Consider the following 18,049-nt stretch of genomic DNA (forward strand, 5'->3'; position numbering starts at 1 on the left):
CCGTAAACCATATCCTCTTTGAATGCCCCTCCCTAATCCACCTTAGGCAGACCCTACTTCCACTACAGCCCAACATAACCAACACCCTGTACGGCAGTGCTGAACAACTGAAGAAAACAGCACACTTTTTTTCCTTGGCACAGTCTGCAAAAGAGCTCACAGCTCAGCAGCAATAAAGCTGGCTAGAAGAAGAAGAAGAAGAAGAAGAATCAACATGCATGACTTGATTGAAATATGAAATGCTAGGATGTAATTATCTTTTCTTTTAATCTAATGTCTGTAATACACAAGGTAAGAACATTTCAAAACTTGCACATTATATTCTGATGTATGACTAGCATAAATAACACACATTTACATTTTTTTATTGCATTTTTTTTTCTAAATGAAAGTAAATTTAAAATCAGTTGTATTAATTATTTCAGACAGATCTACAGTACTTTTTTTTAACGCCACCAGCACAATTATAGAAAACGGAAACTATACACAACTGTTTTGTGGAGCAGATGGTAATCCCGCCCCCAATATTTCTATCATTAAAGGAAGTGAAACTATTGCTAATAATTCCAGAGAAAATTTTCTATTTCATAATAAACCAATGACCTGTAAGGATGCTGGAAATTATTTTTGTAAAGCAGACAATGGAATTAAATTTAATGAGGATGCTAAAAAACTTATTTTATTTGTTAAATGTAAGTAACTATTTGTATGTAATTTCGTTGTAAGATATTAGTAGAACAAAAATTTCAGTTTTATTTTGTGATAAAGGTACCGTATTGACATTTGCATATACCGTTAATATAAACAAAACCATTTAAAAATCTAGTTTTTTTTTCGTCCATCTGTAAAAAGCTGACATGCTACGCACACTGTAGTTAGGGGTTGTTAGATCCCAAATCTAATACAGCGATACCGTCCAAGTAGACGCTAGTAAAACAGCCCTCGGGTCACTCGACCGAGTACAGGCCATAGCACTTAGTTTTTTTTTGAGGCATCTTTCCAACTAACGCTGCTGAAATTTTATGTAAGGTGGCCCAATTAGATCTAAGGAGGGATAGGGTGGTTATAACGGCATTTGAAAGCTATAAAAGTGTCGAGTCAAAGCTACCTACCACTATATCAGTGTAGAGAGGAGAGGTACCTTATTAAAATGCTTTCATTCCTTCATACTGCGGCCAATTAGTCTAAAACAGATGGGCTCTCCACTATTCGAGTTCCAATTAAAAGATAGGTACTTGCCTTCCGTGGAGGAAATTGCCATTCCCACAAATCAACTTGTCCTTAATAGGGCAGAAATAAGCCACTAAGAGGCGATTAACACCTGCCATGCTGAAAAAATTTGGCATCAGCTACTTTATATCCTACCCATCAAATGTCATATTCTGTTATACCGATGGGTCGGTATTGAGGACTCGATAGATCTGGGTATTGGGCCCTACCCAGACTGACAAGAACCAGATCGGCTCTATGGCCCATGCATCTTCACCGCATGTTCCATGGACGCTGAATTAACAGAGATAACATCCTCCGAGCAATTGGAACGGTCGTTTTCATGCAGTGGGCGCCCTCACATTGCGGCGTAAGGGGCAATGAGGCGGCTGACATCCTAGCACGAGTCGGAGCTATTGCAGCCATTCACTTCGAAGCACCAAGCACGTCTTTGCAAGGTACGACTGAAATCCGAGCATTCATTTATTAGAATTGGTTAAAGTACTTGGAGGAATGCGATAGAGCCCGGGTGTCAGGCAGCATATGCGTCATCCATATCACGACGACCCGTGGTGGCGATTGAGGAGGTCAGAACAAGCAATTATTGCACAGTGTAGGACGGAAAATTGTCCTGTTGGGGCATACTTTGCCCTGTTCCATCCGAAATATAACTCCCGATGCCGTCACTGTGGAGAGAGCGTCGAAACAGGTTTCGTATCTTGTACAAATGTCCCCAGCTCCGAGAGCTAAATGGGGACGTGTCTGAGCAGTCACTCGACTTGTATGGTAGCTACGATGCACTACGCCGAACGGCCCAGTTTCTTGCCAGAGTACTTCGGGATGAGTAGTCCTTCCTGCTCTGTTTTCTTCTATTGGAGTTCATCTTAGGCTCGAGTGTGCAACTTCGTTTCTGGCGTTTATGACCTGGAGATAGATGTACCCCAGGGCAGCATTCTTTCAATGACTGTTTTAAAGAGTTACATGCAATTTCACTTCCACTTATGGCTGTAAAAGCATCAGACAGTAGAAAATTTCTCAAATGCTCTGACTCCAAATCTGCATTGCAACCTTTGGATAAAAACTGACATTCCACCGGTACGTAAAAGCCTAAATCTTTTAGACCAAATTATAACTGGCCATAACGATGTCACCTTCATCTGGATCCCCTCTCATGTGGACATAGAGGGAAACGAAACGGCAAACAGAGCAGTAAAGAGCCCCTAAATCAATCGGTGTCTGGAACCCAAATTTCCTGTTCGGACCTGAGACAGAGTATAGCATCAGCCACCTACCAAAAGTGACATGATCGGTTTGAGGCTAAGACCAACAACAAGCTTAGATGGGTTGTTGCAGATGTTAGGTGGCGGTCTACATCTAAAGGTCTGACAAGGCGTGGAAGCACGACCTTGTCAAGACTTAGGATTAGCCACACCTACATGACACACTCCTTTGTGCTAAAGATGGAAGAACCCCCACTGTGTGAGTACTTTGACTCATATCTCATCTTGAAACATATCCTCCTTTATTGTCCCAGATCCCAGATATTAGATGGAAAGTTTTGGATAACATAACCTAAAAACACTGTTTGCTTATGTCGACCCTGTGAAAATACAGTGCTTTATTCGGGAGATGGGGTTGACTACGAAAATTTGATTTTCGATAGGGCAAAGTAATTGTAAATATATTTGATAGGGCAAAGTAATTGTAAATATATTTACAACAATTTTTATTTTCATTTATATATTTTTTTTATTACTTGAACTTTCAATAGGCCTTTTTTTAAATAAATTACCCCGGTAGCCGTAGAACATTTAGCTCTTGAACTATAAAGAGGAAGTAACCCTTGAGGGATTATGGGCACATGACCTAAATTGTGCCTATGTGCCAAAACTCCAAATTATGATCAAATAGCATTTCATTCCCACCCCCTCTTCCCCAGATACCCTTACCACATTTGTAAGAATTTAGGAGACTTAAACCCTCGAGTTCTAATTAAGGTCTTTCTATCATTTTTTTTTTTAAATTTATAAATGCATTTAGAAAACGATAACATTCACACAGATACCACTTTCTTTTCTCCCTCCCTTTCACAATTGGGCAAGACATGATATTATCATAGCTATTGAGTAAGCAAAGAAATGAAATGGTGCTAAACAAAAAAATTGTATAAGTTTTTCTAATCACATAGATTTATTTTTGCTAGTCTAGAACTATTACATATTTAATTACATGACTTATCCAAACTAATCGATATAATTAGCCTACACTTTATATTAGCTTTGCTTTTAATTATATATATATATTTTTTTTTCTTTTTTATTTTAGTAATTATTAACTTTTTTTTAGGTCCCTTACAGTTTGCTACTGGTGAAAACGTGAAGAATTTTAGTCTTCGTCAAGGAGATTTTTTTTTTTTAAATTTAACCATTTATGGATATCCAGAGCCAGACAAATTCAAAATTTTAAAATCTTCTAAAGAATCTTACAATATAGAAGTAACAAATTCTTCAATGGAACCTCCTTATTTTATTGTAGTACTAAAAATTTTAAAATTAAAGTCTACAGACTTTGATAATTACACACTGTTAGTCTTTCAAAATGGATGGCAAAACCTGACCTTGAACTTTATCATTATTGAAGGTATGTATCTTTGATGGTATCGTAAACATTTCTTAATATAATGCCCCCACCACTAATATTTATAGCTGACAGATAATTGTAGTCCCATAAGATAAAATAAATTAGTGCAGTTTAGAAGGATATGGTCAGCATTCTCCGGTGACACTCTATATGGGCAGTTTTCACTGGTTTAAATTTTGAGCTTCCGGAACATGTGTTGTCTCGTTATGCTGTGTCCGGTTATGAGTCGAACGATTAGACGTTGATATTGTCGGGAAAGCTTATAATAGGCGTATTTAGTCTTGTGATTCGGATGATAGCTTGTTCATTTCTAATTTATTTCATTCAATTCACTATTAATTTCTTCATTTGTTCTAGACAGAGTGCAATGTTTAATTGTGTGTTTGTTCTAACAAATTTCAAATTTTGATGTTTTAAACACATTTAGAATTCCTTGATTTTTTTTTTATTAACATGTAACATTTAAACAACTAGAGCAATTTAAAAAACTATCTCTTTTTTATCAGTTATACAACAAAAAAGTGGTTGGATTGAGGTGTGAAATTTGCCCCACAGTGGGTTAAGTCGACACATGGCATGGAGTAAAAAATAAAAATCATAATGTCTTCCTATGTCTCAAAGCAATAGATATATTTAGTCAAGAGTTATTGTAGTAATTTCCTTGTTTGCTCGTTATGATAAATTGTTATATACAGTGGCGTCACTAGGGAGTCTGGGCCGCACCGGGTGACACCCAAGACAGAAAAATGTACTTTTCCAAAATGAAACTTTTAAAAATAAAATAATAATATCTTGAATGTCTCTCAGTTAAGTATCAACATGCCCCAAACTTTCCTAATTTAATTCTTTTCGAATTGTAGTCTTTCTATTATGAGAAAAATAATACGTTGTAGAATCCAGAAGGAAGAGTTTCTGAAGCTCAGAACTGTTGAAAATTTCTTGGCGCCGGGGCTTCACGCCGGACAACTCCGTCTAAGCTTAAGGTGCTCCCCAAAACACATTATCTAATCAGTTGAGTGGCAAACGTAACATTTTTAATTGTAAATTCTTAAACAGTCTAATGATATGCCTCACTAATGTCGATTGACGTTCAGTCGCCACTTTCTTTAGACGGCGAATGCCTTGGATGGAAAAGATTTCTCTAAAATACCCTAGACTTTGATATACAAACTATTAACAACAACAAAAAGATACAAAAGTAGAGATGTGCTCGTGTTGAAAGTGCAGTTGTAGGCCCTATGTTCGACTAACGACTTGATACCGCAGGATAAAGAGATTTATTAATGATATAAATTATTGCATTGTTAATATATTGTAATAACTTAAGTGAGGCAACTCAACGAGGCACATCGATATTTATTGACAAGACATCACCACAGGTACACAAACAACATCTATCTTAGGCACAATCTCTCCATATTGGTTCTCTACTTGGGCGGAAATCGTTTGTCTCCTAATGTCAACATCCGACTTCTTTAGTCACAGATAGTGCGCACCTTCTTTCTGCTCTATCTTGGATGGTGGTGCGCATGGGAAAGTCATAACAATATTGTCAATATGGTTATGAGGATATAGTTAAATCCTAGGTGTCACAAAGACCGCATCACGAATTAAGAGATAGAAATATGATTAATACAGCTATTGAACCCACCGATTACCTTCTACACACTGTCAAAAACTCAAAATATATGGCCACATCTCGAAGAGAAAGTAAGAGAAAGCGATGGGAAGACAAAATCAAAGAATTGACAGGCTTGTCAGTTAACGATCTTTGCCGGAGGTGCCAATTCTGTCACATGTTTTTCTTGACTTGTCAGATGTCACACAGACAAGATTTTTGGATGGATCTTGATGAGGTATCAATGTCTCAAGATACGGTATTCCTGTGTAGCTGGGGATTCTTATGTAGATATTATTTCTAAAAATTCAAATAACTTTATTTTGATAACAAGGAATTTCTTCAATATACAAAATGTATAAAAATAAAAATATGTCAAATAAATATCCTCTTTGTAGCTTGTTAACAATTATATTCAAATTAATACTAATTCTGAAAATTGTCTACTAAAGTTTCATTTCAAAACTGGCGCTCAGACCCTCTCTAACCAATCACATCAATTTTTAGGCGATACCCACGCTACAATTTCGTGATCTGATGACGTCAAAGGTTTTTCAGTCCCCAGAATATTCTAGCAGAAAGACGGGGCTAAATACTAAGGTTGCATCTTGGAAGATTTTAATTTTGATACATCTAGACTGCTACGTGCCATATACATTGCATTACATTACATACCTTGCATTACATTAAATACATTACATAAATTGCATCACATTGCATGCATTACTATTAATTACATACAATATATTACATTCAATACAATACATCCAGTACATTACACACATTTCATTGCATGCATTACACTACATTAGATATATGGTATTACATTAAATACGTTATACCGGTATTCCATTACATAAACTGAATTACCAAATTACATACGTACATTGCATGAATACATTTACACACATAGCCTACACACATTCTGCTTTATATTTTACAGTGCTTTTTTGAAAAACAAATAAGTGCCGGTACTCACGAGTTTAATGCCAATTTTTTAACTACTAAAAATTAATAATATACGTTAAAATACAAGAAAAGTAATATTTTTTAAAAAAATGTATATAAAGTAGAATGTGAGGCTAATGTATGTATGTCCCCTTATAGAAATCAAAACCGTTTGACCAATCTTGATAAAACTTGGCAGAAATGTTCCTTGGGTACCAACTTACACCGTAGTGTATGTTTTGTAGCCTTAAAACAAACCTAAGACTCTCGAAAAAAGAATAAAGTTGACCAGCTCTTTGAAAGCATTATAACTTCATCGGTCTAGGCCATGTTTACATGAGAAAAGATCTAAAGGATCTAGATCTAAATTTAAGAACTGCACTTTGCGCAGATAGTTTTTTTAGTCTGACACATGAAAATACAAAATATAGTCCATTGATTTCATTATTTAATAAAATTAACCTTCAAGTTTGTGTTTCAAAAGCATTTTTTACATAAATTCGTTCCTTATATCTGCGAACGTAAAATTCCTGATGAGCATTCTTTCATTAAACAATACCGTAATGTTACACATCTTTCTATATTCCTTGGTCTAAAACTCTAATTCAACTTTAAGATGATAGAACTTCTCTCCGCAAAGATAGTTTTATACTTAAACACATGAACATACTAATTATAGTCCATTCATTTCATATTTTAATCAAATTAATATTCAAATGTGTTTTTCCATGCAATCGTTCGCTAAGCTGCGAAGCTGTGTTAAGATATTTTCTAATAGTTTTATTCATTGGCGTACATCTAATTAAAAAGGTCACGCATGCGCACGTGCAAAATGAACTCTATCCAAGCCAATATTTAACTCTAGATTACTCTAGATCTAGGTCTATGTCTAACTCAAGATCTACTTTATTCTTTAACACATGAACATACAAAATTAAGTCTATTTGTTTAAAATTTTAATCAAATATATGTAGGCCTACAAGCAAATGTTTTTAATTCAAAAAAAAAGTCGATTGGCTATTTTGACAGCACAATTCATACTATTTTTACATTTACGCATTCGCTTCACTTGTAACATTATTATTTCGTTTTAGTGTTTACAAGCCACTCTCAGTGAGTCATCGACAGTTATACGCAAACAAAAAACCCGCGGGCTGCGAATAATATATGTCTAGTATATATATATATATATATATATATATATATATATATATATATGTATATATATATATATATATGTATATATATATATATATATATATATATATATATATATATATAGCCTATATATATATAGCCTATATATATATACACACACACGGGTATACAGAATTGGTCTTAGGCCACTGCAGCCTATGCGGCCGCAGTGGGCCGCACTTTCATCAGCTCCGCGCTAATATTAATATAAACCAATATCACGAAATAAAATCCACCCCCAGGAGGGGGGGGGATCGGAATTTAGTGACTGATTTTTTGCTTTGATTTTGTTTATTTTAGGTGAGATTTTAAGACTAAACTATCACTTGCCCTAGCAATGCAAAGGAAGTTTTGAGTTTAAAACCCCCTACCAAAGGTTTTTGAGTTTAAAACCCCTACCAGTGGGTTTTGAGTTTAAAACCCCTACCAGGGGGGTTCGAGTTTAAAACCCCCTACCAGGGGTTTTCGCAGTTAAATTCCACTCTTCTATAACACAAAACAAAAAAAAAAATGCAAACTACAAACCCCCAAATTTCACGAGCACAGTTAATGAAGATTTTGATTTTTAAACCCCCCGCCTCTTCAATATAAAAAAAAAAAAAAGAAAATAACACACTCAAAATTCAATGAGCGTAGCCAAATGCAAATTATGCACTCAAAATGTTATGAGCGTTGCTAAATGGATTTTGACTGAGTTTTTAGTTTAACCCCCCCCCCCCCCCTCAGTGGGGTTTGAATGTAAAAAATACCTCTTTAATATTAAGAACAAAGCAAATTATACACTCAACATGTTATGAGTGTATTCAAAGGGGATTTGAGTTTAAACTCCCCTCCAGTGGAGTTTGAAGCTAAAAAATGCCTCTTCAATATAAAAAAAAAAAGAAAATTACACACTCAGAAATCTATGAGCGAAGCCAAAGGGGTTTTTGAGTTTAAACCTTCGGCAAGCGGGGTTTGAAGCTAAAAAATACATCTTCAATGAAATAAAAAAGCAAATTACGCACTCAAAATGCTATGAGCGTTGCCAAAAGGAGTTTTGAATTTAAACCCCCCTTCAGAGTGGTTTGATGCTAAAAAATTCCTCATCAACATAAACAAAGCAAATTACACAATAAAATTATTTGAGCGTAGCCAAGACAATTGGGAGTTTTGAGGTTAAATCCTTCTCCTACAGATTGCCTTTTTAAAAGTTTAAAACCCCTCCAGATGGTTTTGAGTTTAAAATCTCCATACAGATCGTTTTGAGGTGGAAAACCTCTATCTTCAATATTATTCTAAAGCAAACTACAGTTACTAAATTCTATGTCTGTAGCTAAAAGTTGTTTTGTATTTTTAAAAAATCCATAACTCCAGCGATTTTTTTGTTTACAACCCCCAACAGATGATTTTGACGATGAAACTTCACTTTTTTTCGATATAAAATCTAAAGCAAACTACTGTCACTTAATTCCGAGAGCGTATTCAAGAGAGGCTACAAATTTCTACCAGTTGCGGGGCTCAATTAATAAAGTGCAGCGAATAGTCATCTGTCGAAATTGAAAAACACCAAATATGGCTCAACAAAGATGGCTAAAACAGATTTTAGAAGTCAGTTATAGAGATCGGGTGTAAATCAAGGAAATCCTGTGCCGAACTGGGAGTCGACCCCTTAGTAAGATTGTGACAGAGCGTCGCATGAGGTTTGCGGGACATGTTCTCCGACAAAAGGAATTAGGCATAAGAAGAGTTGCGATGACATCCTAGTACAACTTGGCGCCACACATTCATGGAGGTCCTCAGAGCAGGTGGGAAGAGGCTTCAGACATTACCAGTGACAGATTTTTGTGGAAACACTTGACGGCAAATGCGCCGAACGGCGTAGTAGGGTGTAAGTCAGTAAGAATAGCACATTAGATTTTTGAAATAAAACTTTTAATAGCAGGAAAATGCATTTTGTTGGCTTTCAATATCAGAAATAGTGCTTAGCGGCAGGGCTCCGCTAGCGCTCCCCCAGACTCTCTTGTTGGCAATGGCGGGGGGGGGGGTCTACAATTTTCCCACTTACTTCAGGAAGAAGCTATTCTAGGGCACAATAAGCGTCTTCCGAAAAAATGATGGGTCAGAACGTAATAAAGATTATGTACACATACTTACATATAAATATTTTTTTTCGCGTGTAGGGGGGGGGAGAAACAAATTCCCCCCACCCCCGCAAAAAATATCCAGTTTCCGCGGCAATGTCCTGCAATTTTAAAATATACCATACGAAAAAGTCCTGAAAATCTTCTAAATTATTAAAATCTACTAAAAAAAAAAGACTAAATTGTCATTTTGGGTGCCAATTTTACGCGAGATAAATAAAAACGGCGTTTCAGCTTTTATTTAATAAAAATGTATTGCAAAGACGAATATATTTTCTTATACAAAATCTTTATTTTCGACATTATGCTTATCCTTAGCAAAACTGGGCCCCGCGCAATGCGTTTTGCATAGGGCCCCGCAATTGTTAATGCCGGCCATATATATATATATATATATATATATATATATATATATATATATATATATATATATATATATATATATATAAAATGGGGGAAGCCAGGGGGGTTAAAACTATCCCCCCCCCCCCGAAATGAAATCTTCCATGCAGTGCCGGGGGGGGGGGGGGGGTCGGAGTTTTGTTACTGATCTTTTGCTTTAATTTTGTTTATTTTAGGTGAAATTTTAATACTAAACCATTACTTGCCATAGCACAGCCAAGGGGGTTTTGAGTTTAAAACCCCCTACCAGGGGGTTTTGAGTTTGAAACCCCAAACCAAGGGGTTTTGAGTTTGATAACCCATACCAGGGGGGTTAGAGTTTGAAAACTCCTACCATGGGGTTTTAAGTTTAAACCCCCTACCCGGAGTTATGAGTTTAAAACCCCCTATAAAGGGGTTTTGAGTTTGAAAACCCCTACCAGGGAGGTTCAAGTTTAAAACTCCCTACCATGGGGTTTTAAGTATAAAACTAACAGGTGGTTTTGAGTTTGAAACCCCCAACCAATCGGTTTTGCATTTAAATCCACCTCTTCTATAAAACAAAGAAAATGCAAACGACAATCCCCAAATTCCAAAAGCATATCTAAGGAAGATTTTGATTTTAAATCTCACTCCAAAATTTACGATAAACCCCTCTTCAATATAAAAAAGCAAATTACACCCTCAAAATTGTACCCAAAGGGGTATTGAGTTTAAACCCCTCTTCAGCTGGGTTTGAAGCTAAAAATACCTCTTCAATACCGTACCGTATTTTAAAAAAAGCAAATTACGCACTCAAAATACTATGAGCATAGCCAAAGGTTTTTTTTTATTTTAAACCCCCCGCCAGCGGGGTTTGAAGCTAAAAAATAAATCTTCAAAATTAAAAAAATAAAAATTTCGCAATCAAAATGCTATGAGCGTAGCCAAGCCTACTGGGTGTTTTGAGTTTAAATTTCCCTTCGGAGGGGTTTAATGTAAAAAAAAAAAAAAAAACCTCTTCAATATAAAAAAAACAAAACAAATTACTCACTAAAATTCTTTGAGCGTAGCCATGTCAATGGGTGTTTTGAGTTTCAATCCCTCTCCTCCAGATGCCTTTTTAAAAAGTGTAAATAGTACATGTTCACAGATTCATAAATCAGATCTTCGTAGACAACCCCACTTCCCGGATAAAGCCCAGTACCTTCCCAGGGTCGACATTGTCTGCCCCCATCTGTGCCACCACCAGGTTTATTACAATACAAAATACTATATATATATAAACCTGGTGGTGGCACAGATGGGGATAGTGGTGTGAGTGTAGTCAGCCGACGCAAACCGCCCCAGGCCAACGCTAGACGAGCGGTCAACCGTGACGAGTTACGACGGTCAGCCGAGACGAGTGTCAACACGGCGGTCCGGGAAGGATCGACGTCGTGAACAGAGCTCAGGAGCGTCACGAGAGTTGTAGTCATCTGACCACCTAGAAACGTCGAGCGGCGTTCTGTCCGGTTCGAGAAGGCCAGTAGGGACCCTATATAAGAGCGGAGGTGTCGCAGTCAAGACGGTTGACGGCAGAGGTTCAGAGCCCGGTTCACTACAGTCCGGTCGACTACAGCACAGTTCAGCGGTGTGGTTCTGTACGGAGCATTACGACGGTTCAGTGCGGAGTACTGTCAAGTACAGTTGAGACGGCTGGCGTCTTGATCTTGGTCTGCGATCGAGTCCGACACAACGAGCCTAGTGTGTGAAGTCAGTCCTGAACTGTCGAACCCAGTGCAAGCCCGGAACGAGAAGGAGAGGCCAGTGCAAGAGTTGATACTGCGGAACGGTGTTATCGGAGAGATATTTGTACAGTGTACGTGTTGCCAATTGTACAGTATTGGCTGTTATTGACATTAAACTATTACGTTACTTTGGAGCCCTGAGTAGCCAAGTTCTTTAAGTCGGTGGTGTATGGTGCAGTTTGCAGAGAGCCTGGATAGTGAGATTCGTAACAATATATATATATATATATATATATATATATATATATATATATATATATATATATATATATATATATATATATATATATATATATATATATATATATATACATATATATATATATATATATATATATACACATATATATATATATATATATATATACACATATATATATATATATATATATACACATATATGTGTATATATATATATATATATATATATGTGTATATATATATCTATCTATATATACATATATATGTATATATATATATATATCTATTTATACATATACATGTATATGTATATATATATCTATATATATATATATATATATACATATATATGTATATATATATATATATATATATATATATATATATATATATATATACGTCTTTTTCCCTTTCATTAAGCAAATGATTCAGTTATTCCAGTTCTAAGAGAGGGCTATTCTAATTTGTCTGGTGCTATTGGTGGAGGCATAGCAGCTGGGAGCATAGCTTTAATCATTTTGATTACATTTGTATATCTCTCAAAAACAAGTAAGTAAAAATATTTTTTTTATTATTTAGATTATTGCTACAATGTTATGGTTCTACTAATTCTTAACTGATCAGCAACATCTTGCGATGTTTAAATCATATCTTTTTGTTATGACATGATTAGGATTTTGGTTCGAAAAATTATTTGTTGCAATAAAGATAAAAGTTTTTATTTGGATGCAATGATGCGACTAGTAAAAAAGACACAGAAAACTCTTGACAGCTTTAAAGCGATGTCAGCTTTAGTTTCTGAGGTAGTTATTTAGATAATACGACATTCGACGGTTCCCTCACTACGTATTAAACGTCTTAGACATGGTTTATCAGAGTCGAGTAGGCTACCTTTATACTTCTGTTCTTATGCTTTTGTTATTGCATTATATGATTGATACCCCCGTTTGACTTATCTGCACAAGACACATCGTGGAGGTGACTTAGCTTACTGGTGCCATTGCACAGAAGTGATATAGAAGCCATCTGCCTGGAATAAGTAGAAGTTTAAGTCATCAGCCTAGTTTGCAACTATACCCTGATTTTGTAGACATGGTGGCGAAGTAAAGCCAGTGTGCATTGAACTCGTCGGAGGTTGTTGGCCTTTCGCCTGTGTTATTTTGTAATTTTATTGTTAACTCCGTTTAAGCTTATTTGCACAAGACACAGCGTGGAGCCACCTAACACTTGTAAAACCACTGATAAATAAAGCGTCCATTTCAGTAAAACCAGCAGAGACTGGTTTGATGAGAACAACGTTTAAATTCAAAAGATTGTGACAGGTGGAGAAATGTGATGTGTGTTTGGCGCGTTTTAATGTCTAGGGGATGATTATTTTTAAAGCTATCACACACCAACCTATCAGCATATGAATCGGGAGCAGACACGCAACGAGACGAAGCAATGAAAGATAGATACAAAAGTTAAAATAAAGAATATTTATTTACATAAATATACATATAAGGATAAAAAGGGGGAGGGTTTGCATCTATCTCTAGTATGTTCTATGTTTAATCATCACTCTTGCACCTAATAAGAGAGTATGTCACTTTGTCCTCTGACTTAGCTGGTATTCCTGTTGATGTCGCAGCTGGCTGTGTCCTGGCTTGAGGTTCTGCAGCTGGAGGTGGCGCTCTAGCGGATAGAGGGACGTCGGTGATATAGTTCTTGTGGAGTCTCAATCCCCAAAATCTAATATCTGTAGTGGGCACAGTAGGGCGGGTGGCCGGCTACCGTGGGCACAAAGTTACTGCGGGCAGAGCTGATCTGCCGTGGGCAGCGTAGTTGACAGGATATGTCCAGTGAGTTGCAGAGGGTTGGCGTAGCTATGACGTCTCACACAGATCTGAATCTATAGGAACGTCGCATCGAATAGCTTGACAGGTGGGCTGTCGAATAGGCGGGCAATACCGATAGCGCCAAGTGATAGAGTTTAGTAGATCTCAGTAGGCAAGTGCAGTGCTGAATAGCACTAAACACAAATGCAGGTAAATAGATCGTTGATCCAATGAATAAATAGGCAGGTCAGTGAGCTAGTGCAGTGCTGAATAGCACTAAGCACAAAGATAGTAGGTGATTCTTGATATCAACTAAATAGGCAGGTAAATAGGCAATAGGCAGACACCTGAGGGAGGCTGCGGATAAATAAAGACAAGTTAGGACATGTCTCTCATACATCTTATCGATGCCCTCGACTGAGGTGCATTCGTCAGATTGGTGAAATTGCTTTAGAGCACAATGAGGAGATGATGACAAATGGGATTTGGAAAATAGATGGCGGATAGTAGCATTATATAAATGTACATAAAAGGGAAAGTAATAATATAAAAATGTACATAAAAGGGGAAATAATAATCTCAAATAAACAACACAAGTGGATAGAGAAAGAAAGGGGGGGGGGGGTTGAATTGGGCGGTGGTCAGCGATCCTGACGGTATGTTTACATATGACCGTCGATCGAGAACAATGGGGCGCGCTTAAATGGAGAGGGTGTCCGTTCAAGAGGCGCAACTCTCGTTAGAGTGAAATGGCTACAGGGGAGATAATTCAATACAGGGGAGATAACTCATAACTCTTTTCTAGACGCAGTGTTAGTGCGCTAGTAAAATTATCAAGGCGGTCAACCGAGATAAAGGAAATAGACTAAGATGTAAAAATATATACATGGTTGCATCAACGATCAATTGAGCAACGTAGCATTAAGATTAATGCAATACATAAATAAATACATAGGACATGTTTATGTTTTCTACTTACGCCAGTGAGAAATACACAATGCACTAATAAAATATAAATGAAATAATAAACTACACATGATCATATCCAGTGGGAATAGCACACAAGTAATTAAGATGGAACTTGTGATTAAGTTCGGCTTACCACCAGGTATTCCTCTAGGAGAAAGAATGTATGAAGTAGTCCAGACTCAATAGCTCAGCGATAGAGAAATAAGAGGGTCTGATTTGATTTGGATCTACTTTATATACAGGCCTGGAGAATGTGTGCGGGCACAGGAAATGTCCTAGGCTAAGAATTATCTTACACGTGGGTGAATTAGACTTAAGATGGGAGCGTCGAGAGGCACTTTGACTCGAGTAATCTCCTAGATCAAAGAGAGACGTAGGAGAAAGGGGGGGGGGGAGTGACTTGCATTCCACACAAGGTGGTGTCCACTGCGGCTGTCAGACATCCTGCCGATGAGATCAAAGAGTCTGGGTGTATCTTTGCCCCGGTCAAGGGAAGATAAATCGAAAGACGTGGCCTAACTATCTCCAATGTGGTCAACTAAGTCTAGCCTGGAGCGGAAAAGGTGTGGCGGGTGAATAATTTTCGGGGTAGGATGGGGAAATAATTAAAATAAAATAAATAAATAATGAAAAATAATAATTAATGCTGTGATAAATTTGAGTGACTCTGACAGCGAGTTTTTGACTTGTCACAAAGATGCAAAAGCACAACTGCTATCGCTCTTTTCTTGCAAACCATAATGACACTGCATCCAGGTCTTTCTATGAAGCTTCTTGTCACACACTGCAGACAAAGTTTCGGAAACTATAAAATAAATGGTGTATTGAACTGTATGTAAACATACATGGACATGCTGACGCTGGTTACACACGCTCTTTCCACGAGTCGCTTCGATGTGCCTATATGGCCAAATTGACCACACTTCTGTCTGCAAGAGGAATGATTTTTGCTGGAGTCTTGCTGGTTAGTCAGTGGCGTAGCTAGGGTGGAGGAGGGAGTCCAGATTTGAAAGTCCCCTTGCCCCCATTTGATGGAGGCTCTAAATGAATTTCATATTTTTAAAATTAAATATTACGCCACAGCCATGTAATCTTGCTATTCACGAGCAGTAAAAAATACTAGACAGCATTGATCTAGTTAATGTGCACAAAAAACCACGTGATGCAATATGAATTGAGATGAGTTACTTGTGCATTATCTCGTCAATAAACAATGGTATTATTCATTAAGAGTCTTAAAGACTATTTTTTTGTTAATTTTACTGTACCAAGTGGAATTAAGACATAGATTTATTAAGTACAATATCTCATGTCACGATGTTGAATATCTAAATGCAGGGGCCATAAAATGGTGAAGCCACCTGGGCCGCCAAAACCCTAGCTAAGCAACTATAACTAGTCTTGTTCTTGATAACTACCTAAAAGAAAATGGTTTGAAACAAACCTCTTCAATTCCCCTACTCTCTTCGCTATCTTTTTTGGCGCTATGTTAGGTAAAATGAGTCAGTGACTATACGAAGGTATCTACGTTATGTTTCGCTCAGTATGCAGCGTGTTCAATCTTATTCGTCTACTGCCCCATACAAAAACAAAGGAAAAGGTCGTAACACGCTTCTCTTTGCCGATGATTGTGCCTACTAGCTCACAATGAACATGATCTCCAACTCCCTGTTAATCGAATTTGCGTAAGCCTCCGCCTTTTTTTGTTTAAGCTATAAACCTCGGAAAAACAGAAGTCATGTTCCAGAAGTCACTGCGCTCCTCTTTCCTTAGCACTTTTGGAGCTCAAAAGTGCCCTACTTCTTTTCTATCATTGTGTCTGCCTCCTCTTTTCCTCAGTCTGCCTTCATTGATCATCACTCTGTCTCCTTATCTCTAAATATCTCACTACGTCCTAGACCAGTCCGTTTGCCGTGGACTGCGACGGGTAAGGGGGGATAAAGAGATCCTGGTGTTTGAGTGGTGGCTATCTGAGGATAAACCACCACAACACAATACTTTGGATCCAAGTTCCCCTAGACCTGAGGCCCAGATGGCCCGCTCTGGGTCAATCGGCTGGTCATGCCGAGCTACCAGCATAGGTCGTCGACCTATGCTGGAGGGCGGTGGCTGGAGGGTCAATCAGGGAGCTGCTGTATCGGACACATGTCCGATGCAGCAGCTGACTGAGTATAGCACCTGTGTAGCCCTGGCGGGCTCATTCTAGACTTCCGAATGGCCCGTCCCCTTGTTGGACTCGATGGCGGGTGGGGAGCACAGGTGCCGAATTAACAAGAATATACATGGACAAAAAAAAACGCAACACACTACTTGCCCCAGATTTAAGTCTGGGCAAGAGACGCCGCATTGAGGCAAAAAAGGAGGAGGCCACAAAAAGCTGTACTACCTGGCCATCATTTTTGGTGGTCAGGTGCACAGAGGAGGGGAAAAGTCTGACAAAGCTGAGCCCTTTCCGTATCTATAAGGGACTCAAGTCAGTAGTGGGAGAGCCCAAGAGTGTGTCTAAGCTACACAAATCAATGGAACTTCTTGCAGAAGTAGATGGCAAGACACACTCTGATGGGCTTTTAAGATGCAGAAGACTCTGTGATCTCCAAGTGGAAGTCATGCCACACAAGAGTCTGAACACCAGCAGAGGTGTAATCAGCTCTAGGAACCTACTGGAATGTTCCGAGAAGGAGGGCATTGAAGGAGTCACCCATGCCCGGCGCATTACCAGGCGCAGGGATGGTGAGGAGGTCAAAACCGCCACTATTATCCTCACATTCGGAACTAGGACACCGCCAGAGTATGTGAAGGCAGGATACCTACGAGTTCCAGTGAGGCCCTACATACCTAACCCCATGAGGTGCTTCAAGTGCCAGGGTTATGGACACGGCGCGGCAGTCTGCAAGAGGAACACTGTGTGTGCCAGATGTGCTGGAGAGGGTCATGAGGATAAGGGCTGCACAGCCCAGTTCAAGTGCCCAAACTGTCAAGCTGGCCACTCAGCTTACTCCAAGGACTGCCCTGTGTGGAAACAGGAGGTTGCCGTGCAGGAGTACAAGGCAAGAAATGGATGTACCTTCAGCCAGGCGAAATCGGCTGTACTGGCCCTACCCAAGGGTCAATTCGGCTTGACAAAGCTGTCGCTAAGATAGGAAGATCCATAGCCACACAGACGGACACATTGACCCCACC

The 18,049-nt window shown here is 38.2% G+C and overlaps 1 protein-coding gene across 2 annotated transcripts in view; it reads left to right on the forward strand.

The window, feature by feature from the left end:
* LOC129922668 (uncharacterized) overlaps positions 1 to 18,049 on the forward strand; it is a 116,158-nt gene that overhangs the window by 53,801 nt on the left and 44,308 nt on the right. For both annotated transcript variants that reach the window (XM_056009382.1, XM_056009383.1), the window contains exons 9-11: positions 426 to 692; positions 3,556 to 3,849; positions 12,504 to 12,632. In XM_056009382.1, the coding sequence (XP_055865357.1) occupies positions 426 to 692; positions 3,556 to 3,849; positions 12,504 to 12,632 (690 nt within the window). The remainder of the gene's footprint in view (positions 1 to 425; positions 693 to 3,555; positions 3,850 to 12,503; positions 12,633 to 18,049) is intronic.

The sequence above is a fragment of the Biomphalaria glabrata genome, chromosome 14 (assembly GCF_947242115.1).
Source record: "Biomphalaria glabrata chromosome 14, xgBioGlab47.1, whole genome shotgun sequence".
NCBI lineage: Eukaryota > Metazoa > Mollusca > Gastropoda > Planorbidae > Biomphalaria > Biomphalaria glabrata.